Here is a 15,752-nt window from a genome sequence, read left to right as displayed (position 1 = left end):
AACCTGGCCTGGCACCCGAAAAACACTGCTCAGAGCAGCATGTCAGAGCTTTACAGCATTGTATGAGAACCCGCATTATATCGGGTCGCGTTATATCGGGGTAGAGGTGTATATTATTATTATTTTAATTGTTTTTCCCTTCTTTGAATTATGGGATCCAATCTACAAGCAGCATTATTGGTGAGCTCGGTCACTATGCTGGATTCTCCAACTCCTCTTTAGGTCCCAATTCTAAGGTGCTTATTATAAAAAAATCGCTGACTCATCAAAATACCATGATCATCATAATGACCTAGAATTGTTACTCCTTGTAACAGCAGTAATCATGCTCTGAAAAGAATGAACAGCTGTCTTTTATTAGAAGTCAGAAATATAAAATGGAATTCCAGTCCAGCACAGGGCACTGGGGACGGAGTTTGATTCTGTGCTGGTGCAGAAGTTTACCCATACAGTTCTCAGTGTAGGATTAGAGACTGAAAATATTACAGATTATAGACTCATAGACTCTAGGACTGGAAGGGATCTCGAGAGGTCATCGAGTCCAGTCCCCTGCCCTTATGGCAGGACCAAATACTGTCTAGACCATCCCTAATAGACATTTATCTAACCTGCTCTTAAATATCTCCAGAGATGGAGATTCCACAACTTCCCTAGGCAATCTATTCCAGTGTTTAACTACCCTGACAGTTAGGAACTTTTTCCTAATGTCCAACCTAAATCTCCTTTGCTGCAGTTTAAGCCCATTGCTTCTTGTTCTATCATGGGAGGCTAAGGTGAACAAGTTTTCTCCCTCCATCCTGAAGATGGCAAGTAATTTACTATTCTGACTGTTATATGCATTTTTAAAGTATCCTGCACCATGGGATTCTTCCACAAATGTCATCTTATATAACATATGCCCCTGGGAGGGATCATAGATCTCCTGACTTTTACATAAGATCTCATTAGAGGGATCAGGCTTCAGTTTGTCAGGTGCCTAAATTATCCAGTAGGAAAATTACTGCATTAAGAGTTGCATTAGGCTCAGCCTAATTTACACTGGAAGCTGGTTCAACAGCTCGGCCTCCTCCCCTTTGAGGGGTGCTTCAGCTAAAGTGTTCTAGGTCCCTGCTCAGTTAAGGATTTGCAAATGAGGTTTAGGGCTTTCTACTAGAATCAGAACTGGATAGGAAGAGTGTGAAGTAATGAAACTCATATTCAAAGTGGCTGAACAGAGATTAGATCCTGTTGATACATTGTTTAGTCAATTGCTTGATCACCCTTTGGTTCAGTATGAAATATACTTAAAAGACCAAATAACCAATGTTATTCAGGTTTATTGTTAAAAGTCAATAATACTATACTATATGAAGAAAGGTTCAAAAAGGCACCAGTTTTTGGGATGCAGTCTCATGCAGTGTTGTTAAATTTACCTTATACCGAAAGTGTGCTCCTGAAGTTATACCCTTAAAGCTATTCTTTTTTTTTTAATCAATATGTTTACAGATAAAGTGCATTGTGTGTGTCATCTGAAACGAGAAGCTTTCTGCTTTGTTTTTCTGGTACCATGGCATTACTGTTATCTCTGTGTACTGCACACATGCATTTCAAGTACCAAGGGGATGAAGGCACCCCCTTGATTTGTACCAGCATAGAACACTCATGTATCTTCTCCTTTGCCTTTGGGACATTCAAGTACTGTGAAAGTAACTCCCTACCTGTTTCTATGGTAAACACCGATATGTTGTGATCCTGACAGTTTTCCTATTTACTTTTTCAGCTAATGCAAGGTGTTGTGGCATATGTAGCATAAATGAACAGAATTATAGAGAAACATAAGCCAATTCAGGTTATGTAACTGATAGAAATGTTATATAGATATATAAATTTCACACCACATATATTATTATATCTATCTTAGCCTAGCATGTATGGGTCAACAATCCAAAAAGGCAAATTATTTGTTACAGGTAATGGAACCTATATCAGTCTCTTTAAAGTGTAAACATTTTCTTAGATATAGCATTAATAACTGCACAAATGTGTATTATACCCAGAAAAGGTGAATATCTGACACAAGAAAAGGATTATTTGACTAAGGCTTGAGCTCACAAAATTCACACTGAGAAGGGACAATTTCTTTGATTTCTTAAAAAACAAAAACAAAAAAAACAACAACCCCACAATATTAAAGAGTAACAATGTTGCATTTATGTATTCATTCAGAAGGATCTCAAGCTCTTTATCCACTTTACCAATGGATGCATAAACTAAACACAGAACAATGTTGTCCATCACTGAAGTGTGTAGCCACCTGTGTGTGAAATTCCACCACTATCTGAGTATAGAGAAAAAACACAGCGGGTTTGAGCAGGATATGAAGAGATCATCTTATATAATTGGCTTTTAAGGGTGACTTTGAATGTCATGGTCTGAACTACATGTGTGCTAAGACACCAGAAATTCACTTTTGAATAATACCGACTTGATTAGACACTTACAGTAAACTCATGTTACTCTTAAATAGAATGACTGCCAATTCAAACTGAGATAACTAATCTCTTCTTTGGGGCAAGTTCTGCCTCCTTGATCACAATGAGGGCTTTCCTTCCACTTTCTAGTGCTCCAGAGCAGGACGCACTAGGTGTCTGTGCTGCCTGACTCCCAGAAAAAGAGGAGCAGCTATTGCCACAGGTAGTGCTCCATGCCCCAGAGGGTGAAATGAGGTTATGGCCATAGTTCCAACCTCCCTGTACAGCAGAACTTCTGTGTTGGGAGGATACAAGCTAATATTTTCTCAAAATTATAGCAAAACTCATAGGTGAGCCTGCTTCCTCAAATGTCTGCAGAGTCATTATGTCCGGTCTTGATCTCTGGAGGCATAAAGCCTCCAGCCACCTTTACTTAGGCAGTATGCTATCTCCTAGTGATTCCCAATATGGTTCTTGTTCTAATAACTACAACTAAGCCCTTGAAGTTTATTTTATTTATTAATCCATTTATAATCCATGCAAAGCACCATGCTGTTATGCATATAAAACTAAAAGAATTGTTAATTAAAATATTAAGTAAAAAGGAAAGATGTTTAGATAAGACATTAACATTTGCGACTTCGAGAAATAAAAAGAAAAGCATTTAACATGTATGACATCTAGATTTGTTTCAAAGCATTTGGTTGTACTTCATTATCTCCTCACAGTATAATTTAATATTTGCTCTTTATTGAATCAGGTAAATTTCAACAATATCAAAATGGTATAGATTATCTCATTTAGTGCCCTGCATTGCAGTTAGTGAATTTAATTGGTGTGGCTGCTGTCTCCCCACACTGCTCTGCAACATCGTAATAAGAATATGAATTGGCTAATGGTTCTTTGGGGGAAGTTGGTATACAGTAATCTATTTTTAACCCTTGTAATTAATTCATTATTGTAATTGGATATTTAGTTGTCTCGCTGCCTTTTTGAGATTTACCAATTGTCATGCATTGCAAACTCCTGCTGTACATCTCACAAAGATAAGCACAAGTGTGTTCGGAATCAGCAAGTAGGAACATGATTAATTCTGGTTAGCCCCTACTTTTGTGTCCCAGTAATGTTACTTAGAGCCAAGAATTGCGCAGTGTGATGCCAAGAATTGTTCAGAGTGCTGAAGAATGGAGGAAAGGATGAGCTGTCCTTGGTGCTGTAGTTACAGTATGTGAACTCCAAGGAATTAGTGAGCAAATTAGCAAATTCTGGGCCCTAGTGACTTTGTATTAGGAGGAATTAAATAGATTAATGTCATTATCAAGAAGAACTGGTTATGTTAAGCTTAATAAACAGCCATAGGTCAGACAAAAGACAGCTTCATTATAGTTGTAGTATTGTTGTAGTCGTGTTGGTCCCAGGGTATTAGAGAGATAAGGTGGGTGAGATAATATCTGTTATTGGACCAACTTCTGTTGGTGAGAGAGACACGCTTACAAGCTTGCATAGAGCTCTTCTTCAGGTCTTCCTAGAGCTCTGTGTAAGCATGGAAGCTTGTCTCTCTCACCAACAGAAGCTGGTTCAAGAAAAGATATTACCTCACCCACCTTGTCTTTCTAGCTTCGTTATACAGACTAACTAAACAAGCTAAAGATCTGTAGTAAAGATGAATGTCAGACTCTCTTGAAGACTCTGAGTTTATTACAACTATGTACTCTTGAAATAAAAGTGCCTAATGGCATGGGTCTGTGAGCTTAGAAAAAATATTTAAAGGATGTTTTGGAAAAAGGAAAGGAAAATGTCAGGAGTGTTTTATGGAGTGCCTCACAGGGGAAGAGGAATGTATTTTGTGGCCTTGACTGTACTCTCTTTCTCCTCTTGTAGGGGTAGGAGCCTGTTGTGTTGTGTGGACTCCTGCCCCCTCTTCATTTTCTGTTGCCATTACTTTTGTCTGTATTTATAATGAAAATATGAATAATATAAACTACTGCAGGATTTGTTTCTCTGTACTGCTCTTCACTTATTAATATGAATCTTTATTGCACTTAACAACTTGTATTTTTGTTTTCTCCATTGTTCCAGTGTGAATCTGAAATAACTCCTTTGAGCCAAAGGAATTATTACAGATTTGCACAGGTATAATGGAAAGCAGTAAGCGTTTTAGCCCAGTAATATCATCTGCTGTTAAGGATCAGTAGTAAAAATGCTGGGTCTCCTTCAGTAAGTATTAAAATGTAATGAAACACAGTTTATTTTGGACTCTGAACTGCTGGAAGTACTAGATAAATGGTATAAATGGGGTACATCAATGGAACACTGAAAGCCATTTTGATATAAAGTAAATTCTAATAATTATTTTCTGGGGATGGAAGAAGGTAACAAATGAAGATTAGACTTCATGTTAACACACACACATCCGTTATCTGTCTAATATTCTAAGTTTCAAGTCAAATTCTGTGTATCTATGTAACCTCATTGACTTCAGCAAGGTTGCATTGATGTAACTGAAGATAGTAGCCTCTTAGGTTTTATATATGCTACAATTTGTTTAAGAAAAGCTAAATCTATTTTGGAAGAAATAAAATTTGTTTGGCCACAGATTTCCGTCCGCCATTCTTTGTAACCAAACAGCAATGTGATGAGGACTTTACCCCACACATTCTGTGAAAGTATTAATATGGATCGGAGAGGCCAATTAATCTGCCTGCTTGCACCTGGAAGGTGGGCCTAGCCTAATTAGAAACAAAGTCCAGCTGGGGGAAATCAGGGCTTGTTTCCCTAAAGAGCTGGGTGAGCCCAGTTGGGAGAGGGAAAGTTGGAAGTGAGGGAGTTCCCTCCCACTCTCTCTGAGGAACTGCTTGGAAGGCTGAGGAAGAAAAAGCGGAGAAGACCAGATAGGCTTCTCTAGGGGCTAGCTGGAAACGTAGTTGGAGCCTCCCTGAATACATGACTGTGGGGAGAAGTGGGCCAGCCCCTAGATCATGTGGTGGATTGAAGAACAGAAGGACAGTTTAAAGCAACAGAGGCATTCCTGTGATGAGGTGTCTGGCAGCTGAGCCTAGCCATGCTGATGGTTTGGATTTTGTATATATTACTTGAGTACTTTAGTAAAGGACTCTTGGACCCAGAAGGGGTAGAACCCTGTAAAGAAGGGGTAGGCACTCATGTGGCTGGAGTAGGCCAAAGGACAGTCAGACAGGGAGGGGGGAAATTGAGGCACAACTGTCAGAACACCACATCTGGGCACAATGGGGTGGATTCGGGTAGCAACTTGCTGCAGGCAGTTATGAGATGAGGGAGACTGTAGAATTTCAGTGAGACCTCTTCCACAGCAGAGAAGGTAGTGACATCCCTGCTCCTCTCTCTTGACCGGGAGTTAGGGGTGACAAACACCACATTCACAGGGTAATTTTATTAGATGATCCATAGGTTGGATAGGATCTGTTTTTCTTGTGCCTGGACTAGTGGGGAACTTATTTTTCATTAATTCTGTCTACTCCTCACTCTCACACTCCAAACAAATATCCTCCTAACTCCCAGATACTGTATAAGGGCTTTGAGTGTTCATTATTGTACATATAGCAGGCCACCCTTTCTCTTGAGTAGATTGACTGGCCATGGAACAAGTATTCCTGGCTTTGGGAGATTTTTGTGTGTGCTTTGTTTAGAAGTTTGCATTGGGTAGAGAAATAATATTTGTAATGTTAATAAAATAAACTTTCATTATTTGGCTAATCTATTATTTATTTTTGTCTGTGCCTATCTTGTAGCTTTCTTTTATTAAATGCAAATGGTTCCCTGCGGGTAGCTCTCTTTTTGTATTATGGAGTTACTAATTCACAGTTCATTCAAGGTAGAAGCACTCAGTTTCACTTTGCAGTACTGCAAAGCATCATTCATAGACAAATTACAACACAAAAAGAGATTACTCCTTGGCACCATATTCATTCAGAGAAAATGGGTGAGAATGTGCTAGAAGCTATTTTCCAGTAGGAGGCTCCTAAATACTATATTTACATTTCCCAGTTTTTTTCCTGTAGCCTGCTTTTCTCTCCCATTAGCCTCCAAATTCCTCCCATGCGAGCATTCCAGGACTCATCCTTCCCCATTAGTGGGTCAGCCAGTGGTTTAGGCCCTTAGGATATCTGAATGATCTTGAGAACGAAAGAGTATGTATGTTGACATAAAACAAATCAGTTCAACCAGAAAGGACTCATTCTTTCAGTTTCACTACATGCATTTCTAAAGGTATTTTAAATTGCACTGGTCTGGGATTTGCTATATTCGTTATACATTGCACTGGATCATTGCTAAAAAGTACTTGTAGAATATGAGATTAGTGCCATGTTTCAAGCTTTCCAACATTAGAAATAATTTTTTCCCCTGTAGGTTTCAGGATATGACACACATTTCACTGAGTTCATGCACATTTTAGTGGCCTTAGAACTGCTAGAACAAACTTTTAAGCTTTTATGCGATCTGAAAGAGAGAATTCCAACCACATATAGCATCAGTCTTGAATTTTGGTATTTTGTGAAATGTCAACTAATTTTATAGCGAAATAAGCAAAAGGGTAATTAAGAATTTTATTATTTTAAGCAATGTGTGGCTGCTTATATGTTGTTTAATCGAGCTTCTGTTGTGGTAGGCCATGTACAAAAAAAGAACAAAGCATGAAACCATGATGCCTGACTCGAAGCACAGGTTTTCAGAATTTTTATTGTGCTCTTGAGGGTTGCTTTCTATGAAAGTTTAAGATTTAACTGGCACTATTGTTCCCTCTGCAGAGCTGTTTGAGGCTCCTCATGCTGTTACTGATAAGCTATTCCTGCAACAGACCCAGGAAATTAAATATAGAAAACATTAGACTTAATGGTGAGAAACCAGAACAGAGCTTTATCCAGTGCAAATGCTTTCCAGGCCAATAACCTTTTCCAGGCATTACATCAGGACTCATGATCAGTGATATTACTTCGATGTAATACTGTTTTTTCATGCAGTATAAAAGTATTAAGCCAACCACAGTTGTATGAAAAATGCCACATACTGACATCGATAACCTTCTGAATATTTGAGTTAAATGCAATATGGCAGAAGTTTCTTTTGCTTGTCATCTGGTTCATAATATTTAAGAAGCAATCTGCCCTTGACATAAATGAGCTTTAATTTTTTTTTAACACCGACAGTTGATAAAGAGAAAAGCTTTTTGGATGATCCAAATTATTAAAATACTTGATATGTTCTCATAAATGGAACAGTGTTAAAAGGAACAATGCCAACCTGTACTTGAGGGAAAAAAAAAGAAAAGGAGCCCCTCTGCCCTGCCAGAAATCAGGGCCAGATCTCAACTTGTGCATATTGTCATAGATCTATTAAAGTCAATGGAACTCTGACTATGTACACCATCTGAGAAGCTGGCCATGACTACTTAAAAATATCATCCCAATCCTTACTCAGACAAACCATCCACTAATTACAATGTAAATAGTCAATGGGAGTTTTCCTTGAGTAAGAACTCCCAAGATCAGATCCGTTGTTTGGCTCATCAGCAACGCCATCGTAACATATTGCATAGATCATACTAACAGACGAACAAGCAAATAGTTAAAAGCCTATTTCTAATTTAGCTAAAATCCCATTTAACAACATAAACCAAAACCTGGTGTGAAATCCTGGCCCTACTGAAGTCAACAGCAGAACTCTCTTTGACCTCTAGAGGGCCAGGATTTTACCCCCAATGTTAAGGAACTGCCCATATGCCTTTTCTTGAGGTAGATGCACACAGAGAGGGGACTGCCTGGATCCTGGAGGGAGTTCTCTGAGTCAATGATTTTTATTTGAATTTACACAAAGCATATTTTGCTTCTCTTTTGACTTACTTTTTTCTCACATAATTTGAAACCTCATTCATCTAGGATGTCAATAATGTGGATCCCTCTGTTTAACTTGTTTCCCCAACATTTTAGCTTTGTATTTTAGCCCTGGATTAATATTTTAACATTGCTCCTCTTACGCTTTATTTGCCTCCCATTAATGCCTGAGAATTGGAACTAGTCCTTCCTTATCTTTAAATAAGTATTTTGGCACATTTGTAACTTCTTGTGTTATTCTATTGTTTTTAATGAGAAATTCGGACGCCACTGTCTTACTTCTGGTTTTGAAATATCTATTTTAGTGTTGAATTTTGCTGTTAGGACTACGCAATGTTTTAATCTTCAGATTATAAATTTTTTCCTCTGGCAAATTGATCCTTAAAAACACTGAGGATTAAATTTTTGAATGTGGTATAAATGTGATCGTAGAAAGAAAGACTTGATAAAATTATGCATTTTAAAAACAAAATAAAGTGTATGAACAAGTGGATCAGAACGTTTAAAGGACGAGTTATTTTTGAGATTGATAATCATAATTGTTAAATAACGGTTAACTGGATTGTCTTGGGGACCTTGAAATTAAAAATCCTCAATTAACAGAACAAATTGCAAGTTAAAGAAGAGATATCAGAATTTTCATCTCAGAATGTTGCTTTGTTTGGTTTATAGAACTGTCCATTACGAAGGTGGTGCTGTGTCGATTCATGCTCGTTCCCTTTGGCGACTAGAGACTCTAAGAGTTGCGTAAGTAACAATACACTGAGAAAAAATATATACAATATAATCAAACGATCAGCTGTCTCTAAATCAGTAGCACAGTAGGTAAAAACTAGAAGTGAACATGAAAGCCCTGAGTTGGCAAGGTACTTAAGCAAGCGTGTACTTAACTTCAAGCACATAAATAGTTCCCCTGACTTCACTAGGAATACTTGTGCTTAAAGATAGGTGTGTACTTAAAATGTTGCTGAATCACATCCAGGTTCTATTATTATATTTTAATTTCAAATATTTGTGGTTTTATTTTCCCTTTTTCCAGTCATTTATGGTTATGGACAGCTCCTGCATGGTGGTAATATTCCAAGAGATTTTATGTTATTACGCTTTGTCCCCATAAATGGCTTTCTGATACATTTTAAACCCTGCAAATAAACTGAAAAACTCTGGTTTACTCTGGTTCTATAGTTGTATTTGTATTCAGGTTCTTTTGTTACCCAAATACATAGCACTGTTAAAAATGATATTAAACAGTCACTTTTATGTTAAGAACAAAAATTATTAGACAGCCTGTATTGTAAAGGAAAACATCTGCAAAAGGATGATGCAAAGTTGGAGTGCTTGCTGGGAATTGTGCCTTATTTAGCTGTGACTGTCATATACAAGCATGCCTTAAAGTTTCACTCACAAATATGCAGTTATGATTAAACCTGAAGTGACAAATTATCATTTTAGAGACTAAATGATAATAGCTGTGGGGAAATGTTACACTCTCATGATGCTGTGGAATGTGTGCATGTCATTTAAAGGGATGATGTTAAAAGAAATTGAATAGATATAAGGGAAATGGAGAGATTCCCTCCACTCCCCTTTAGTTACTTTTGGACTAAATTGTGCTTGAGCAACAGCAGTAAAACCGCATGAGAATCTCTGCCTTTTTGTTTCCCAAACCTTTTTCTTCACATGTTTCAGGGTAGTATTTTCCCATCAATGTGTACCACCTGGCAAATAATGGCACAGGAACAGTGAGTTATGTTACGATTCGATAGTCTTATGCCATCTATATTTGACAGGCAATGTGTGCAGACTGCAGGTTTAGAGAACTTGTCAAAAGAATCTGCAATACAAGTCAGCTCTGACAGTAGTAATCTTCCTGTACAAGGAACATGACTGTTACTATCAAAATGTTAAACTTTTTTTGAGTGGGACACAATTATTGCCAAATTTCCAATGTTTTGTTTTGTTAGCAAAGGTGTCAACTTATAACTTTCCAGCTGGTGCTCAGATGTATGACCTCTTAAAGCTTACTGCTAAACAGTCAAATTTATGTGCATCAGTGGTTAGAAGTAAATTTTGAATGTATTGAATTGGGCACATGATTTGTGACAAATCAGTCTAATACATATGTATCTTTGTTTTTACTATTAGACAGCACTATACTGTGCAACACTTACATCAATGGTCCCCAACCTTTTTCGGAGGACTGTGGCAGTGGACGAGCATCCGCCGAAATTCCACCGACAAGCAGCAACGTCAATAGGCGTCACTGCTGAAATGCTGCCGATAAGTAACGTCATCCAAACGCATCGCCGCTGAAATACCGCGGAAAATCAGCGGGATTTCGGCGTCGACGCCTCTGTATGATGCAGCTTGTCAGCAGCATTTTGGGCGATGCTCGTCTGCTGGCCAGTACACGGGCGCTCTTAGACATCCCAGCGGGTGCCATCCACGAGCACTGCGTTGGGGACCCCTGACGTACATGTTTAACAAATAAAAACTAAAATCTGTTTTCTGTCCTGAAAATCTCTCTATCTAATGACTCAGACTTGCAAACACCTTGATAAGTAGTGCTGATTAGTGAGAGTAAACCCAATATTTTACATTCTAGGACTCCTGTCCTGTAGAGATTTATGCACATACCTAGCTTTATCCCATAGAAGTCATGGGACTACTTAGATTAATGTCTTTCCAGACTTGGACTGTAAGTTTTTTGGGGGGAGCAAGCTTGCTCTAGGAAGCATATGAGTATACTACACAGTTTTGTGTGCAGATATGGTCACAGAGTTTCCTGGTACATTACATGGAGTAAAATAATATGCATGTGCATTCTTACTCATTCTTGAAACTTTCAGAAAGGTTAATTGAATCTGGGAGTTTTTATGATTTAGCATAGAGAAAATATACGACAGCCCAGATCTATATGTGTTTCCACTAATATAAACCCTGGCACAGGCACCTGAATATTGAAAGTCCAGTAGGGAGGGACTTGTGACAACAGAAAGTGAACTCATTATTTCCTCTGGGAAGAGAATAGGAGAGGAAGGCTTGGGCAGAGCAGAAAGATGGGGTTTAGGCAAAGGATAATCAGAGGGGGAAGGATAGCATGGCTATGACTAGAAAAGGAAAGATCAAGTGGTGGATAGAAATGAGACAAAGACCTGAGTAATTGGAAGGAAAATACATTGGACTTGGAGTAGCTTAGTGTATTTTATGGAATCTTGGGCTCTTGAAAGATCTTGTTTTATGCGAGTCATCTTTTCTTTAGAAGAATATTTCTTAATAAGATTGGTTATTAAACTATTATTGCTGTTGCTTCATAAATCAACCCCCCTTTTTTTTCTTACAATTGTGCATGCCCTGTCACCTACCCATCACTGTTTCCCAGTCCTACTTCCTTTTCCCAATTTCTCTTTTCTCTTAAAATCACTGTCTTTCCTCCTCTCCAACCCACTACAACCGGGACCTTGTGCTCTGACTATCCAGCTTCCTCCCACAGACTGTGCTGGCAGAATTTTCCATACAAAAGGCTTCTTGTTTTTGAATTCTCTCTTTAATTCTTCTAGCATAGAACCTCCTGAAGCATTGCACAGCTTTGATTCCATAGCCAGTCTCAGTGTAAATTCACACCAAACTGTTAGGAATCTTTTGCTACAGAGCAGCTGAAGGTAGTGTTTATCATTGTTCTGCCCACAGTAGTCTGTGGGCTTGAGTCTGTTATGCTAAAGAGCTTTTATGCCATTCTGGCTGTGCAGAGGGGCCTTTAAATGGTCAGAAACAGCCGCCTCAGAATATTCACTACCCAGAAGGCTTCCTTGACTGGTTAGAGCTAGTATAGGGGCAGTGCACGCTCTGCTGCTCTCCATGAAGGACAAATTGTAAGTGTGGTTGGAATGAATTACACTTCAGCTATTATCTCTTCCTATAGTCCACAGGGGGCCATGTGAAGCAGAGTATAAGTTAGAGCAGCCCTAGTCTGCATGCAGGTAGGCTCCTGCATGGCTCCATAATGAGGAGTGCAAAGGTATTCAGCCACGTATGTGTTCCCTGGCCCAAGTGCTGCAACGTGATCACTGAGAATCAGGCCCTGGGTCTTTATATGGTTGAATGATGGAATCTTCATGCCAGCTGACAGTTGTATGTATTGGATGTGTTTTGGTAGTGGGTGCTCACCTTGCCATATAAAAGACTTAATGAGGGGGAGGGGGAGAATTCATTTATGAGATATAAATCCTCCTTCGCTCCCCACCAAAAAACTCCCACAGCAGAGTCCAACATTTTTACTGTCATTAAAAAAAAAAAAGGCCACAGAAATAAACGCTGTCTCTCTAGCATGTTTTAAAACAACCAAGAACCTCCAATTCCTTTAAGAAAATGGAAGCCAAGAGGTAGCTTACATTGTGAAAATGGCTGCCAACTGTGTTTTCAAGATTTACACTGACAGTATACCTAGTGCTTATGAAGAGGTGCTTAAACAAATGGATATGTTTATTGCACAGATAATAGTCTAAATCTGTTACGCTAGTCTACAGTGATAATGACACATGTGATATGCCTTGAATAGGACCTAGGCTACTGTACAGATGCATATGAAACACACACAGGGAAAAACTTTAAATTTGTTTTGGAATTTTGTGCTTGGGCTCATTCTAAAAGTACATTAGAATTTACATATAAGCAAAAAGGGGCAGCAATACAAGCTTCTGCTATGTGGGATAGTTTAGATTTAGTTGAAATAGAATATCTATAGGTTCACCAATACCAGTCAGTGATATTTGACCCATAAATGATGAATTTGGGCTGTTTCAAACAAAAAATATAATATTTTTTATTTGTATTGTGGTAGTATCTAGGAGTCCCAGTCATGAACCGGGACCCCATTGTGATAGGCACTGTACAAACACAGAACAAAAGAATGGTCCTTTTCTTCCCAAGCTTCCAGGCTAAGTAAAGTTTGAGAGCTCCCCTGAGAGACCACCAATGGACGAGTACCTCGACACATCTGGAGTGCAGCCAGGAGATTTGTACTCGGGGCTGAGTCTGAAGCAGGGAGTTGGAACCCTGCTCTTTCTGTGCTCAATTTGAAGTCCACTGTGAATGGAACTCCAGAGTGGGAGCATCCCTTCTTATTGCCCTTTATCTGCTACAAAATGTGAAGCATATGGGCAGGCTCTTGTTGATTGGTTTTATAATTATTTTGTGAGCGCTGTGTCTGAGGGCACAGACAGTTGAGCAGAGGAGTGCTCTAGGAAGGTGGGGGAACTTAGCTGTAAGTGGATAAAATGTTGAAGTGAGGACCTAGTTGGTCTTGGCTCATACTTTGGAGCTGAGATCTCCTCTCCTGGATGCAATAGGGTGTCTGTAAAATCCTCTAGTTATTGAAATTCATCTGTGGATAATTTCTGTTTTTCTGTCAGTAAGCAGCCATTTCTTCAACAGCTGAATTTTTTTTTTTAATAACCAAAGGGAACTAAACTTCATCTCAAATATCCTGCTGACAGCTCCCTTTCATTATACCTAAGAGGACTTCTCTTGAGCTATGGCAGAGTGGCACATGGGAAAGGCACTGCATATGCAGATTTCAAGCCGTTTGGCTGCTATTTCCTATTGTTGGTGGAGAAAATACAGCTCAAAATCATCTTTTCTACCAGTGAAAAGATTAAAAAAACAAAAAAACCAAAAAACCACCAACCTGTTAAACTGTATTGATGGTGTTCTTGGTTCTGTTCAAAGCCCCCTGTCTCCACTTCTTTGGGACTGGAAAAAATCATAATTCATTTACCTTTTTCTTTTGTCACAATATTTTTTATTAACAAGCTAATTTAAACATGAGTTTATTGTACCTATTGAAGTGATACCACATCAGATAGCCAAAAACATTGTAGCTTTTTCTGTTAATACTGTACTATGAAGGGTGGACTTTGACATTCTGTGCGAACACATTAAAATGATTTTGCAACTAATCTGAATAATAATGATTCTTTAAATATGTTTGGTCTGGAACATTAAATTGTAAACATTTTGTTTAAGAATCCTCCTTTGAACTTGCCTTATTAGGTGGAGTGGAAGCCACATTAGATGGGGACAGCTATTCAGACTAAGACATATAACAACAGGGAAATATTTAAGCCTCATGGATGACAAGAGTCTTCTCCTTATGGACAAAGAGAAAGCTGACGTGAAATCTACAGCCTTTTGTTTTCGGTCTTCCAAGGTACAAAACAAATGCAGCATTAATGTGCCTGGCAATGTTTGATTTCTCTTTTAATGAACATTCAAATACATTTAGGAAAAATTAGAGAAATGAAGTGATGGTGCTACCAAACATCCAATTGCGTTTTTATCCCTATGGGCCTCCTCTGTTATCTGCTTCTGTGTTCAAGTTTTTAGTTAGCCCAGACTCAATGCTGCACCTTAGGCTTTCTATGAACTGAATGACATTTGTAAGTACTTCAAAATAGGGATGTGTCCATTTTTTTTGTGTGGTGGATGAACAGTTTAAAATGTGCTGTGACTCAATTTGTGTTTGCAGTTGCAGCCTAATATCACTGAAAATTTTAGTTTTCCGAAATTAGTACTTTGTTAGTTATCCTTTACAATGTTTGTGTTTTGTTACAAATTTTAACAATTTTATTAACATTTGTGTGGGAATTTTCCTTAGACATTGTATAATTTCTTCCATTGTACACTCAGGGTCATAAACAATAATCAGGCACCTGAAATCGAGTATATATTTTTTTGTGTAATCTGGCGTTGGGCATTTTTGGTGGCCAGATCTGGTGGCTATAGTTTGGGTGCTCTGACAATGGCTTTCTCTCTCTCAATTAGAAAAAAACATTGTGAAAAAGAGTACTGTGACCGTAGAATCCTAAAACATGGCAGGAAAAACAGTGAAATCTTGTTTATACAGAATTCTTAGGGGAATGCTCAAAAACTTCAGATAAATGATGATGATTTGGGTGGAAGGGAAGCTAGCTTGTGGGCTTTGAAAAAGTTACACTCTGGTTTGAGATCCTCATCTCTGCTCTTGCCCCTTTTTGCCACTCTAGACAGAGAAAAGGGTCCTGTGGTCTGATCCTGTATTCCTTACATGAGCAGAAATTCCATTTAGTTTAGTAGAAGGTACACCCGTAGGAATGCTTCAGCCTAGAGAATACTTCATGTGTCTTGATTAGTTAAAGTATTCTGCTTATTGAGGCATTTTAATCTTTGAGTTTCTAAGTTTACACCATCCAATTTCTTGAGAGCTACTTCCTTTATTTTTAATCCCAGTGTTCAGTAAGCTTGCACCAGTTGTTATGAATGCAGAGTTTAAAGTCTTCCTGGTAACAGTTTGTAGTGGTTTTTAAGCTATTATTTGAGAGGCAACCCAAGTTTTAGAATCTTTGAAGGCCTCAGGCCAAACATTTTGATAATCCATTGGTAAAGAGGAGCATTTATC

General features: G+C 38.4%; 1 protein-coding gene and 1 long non-coding RNA gene across 7 annotated transcripts in view; one reads left to right on the top strand and one right to left on the bottom strand.

The window, feature by feature from the left end:
- The window catches only part of RYR2 (ryanodine receptor 2), a 727,531-nt gene that overhangs the window by 312,689 nt on the left and 399,090 nt on the right, over positions 1–15,752 (top strand). For all 6 annotated transcript variants that reach the window (XM_050950348.1, XM_050950346.1, XM_050950344.1 and 3 more), the window contains 2 exons: positions 8,990–9,064; positions 14,369–14,525. In XM_050950348.1, coding sequence (XP_050806305.1) covers positions 8,990–9,064; positions 14,369–14,525 — 232 coding nt within the window. The remainder of the gene's footprint in view (positions 1–8,989; positions 9,065–14,368; positions 14,526–15,752) is intronic.
- Positions 1–15,752, bottom strand: part of LOC127049568 (uncharacterized) — an 838,950-nt gene that overhangs the window by 435,150 nt on the left and 388,048 nt on the right. The window lies entirely within an intron of this gene.

Source organism: Gopherus flavomarginatus, chromosome 4, assembly GCF_025201925.1.
Source record: "Gopherus flavomarginatus isolate rGopFla2 chromosome 4, rGopFla2.mat.asm, whole genome shotgun sequence".
Taxonomy (NCBI): Eukaryota; Metazoa; Chordata; order Testudines; family Testudinidae; genus Gopherus; species Gopherus flavomarginatus.
Note: the sequence above shows the minus strand (reverse complement) of the source record. Positions and strands in the feature narration are given on the sequence as shown.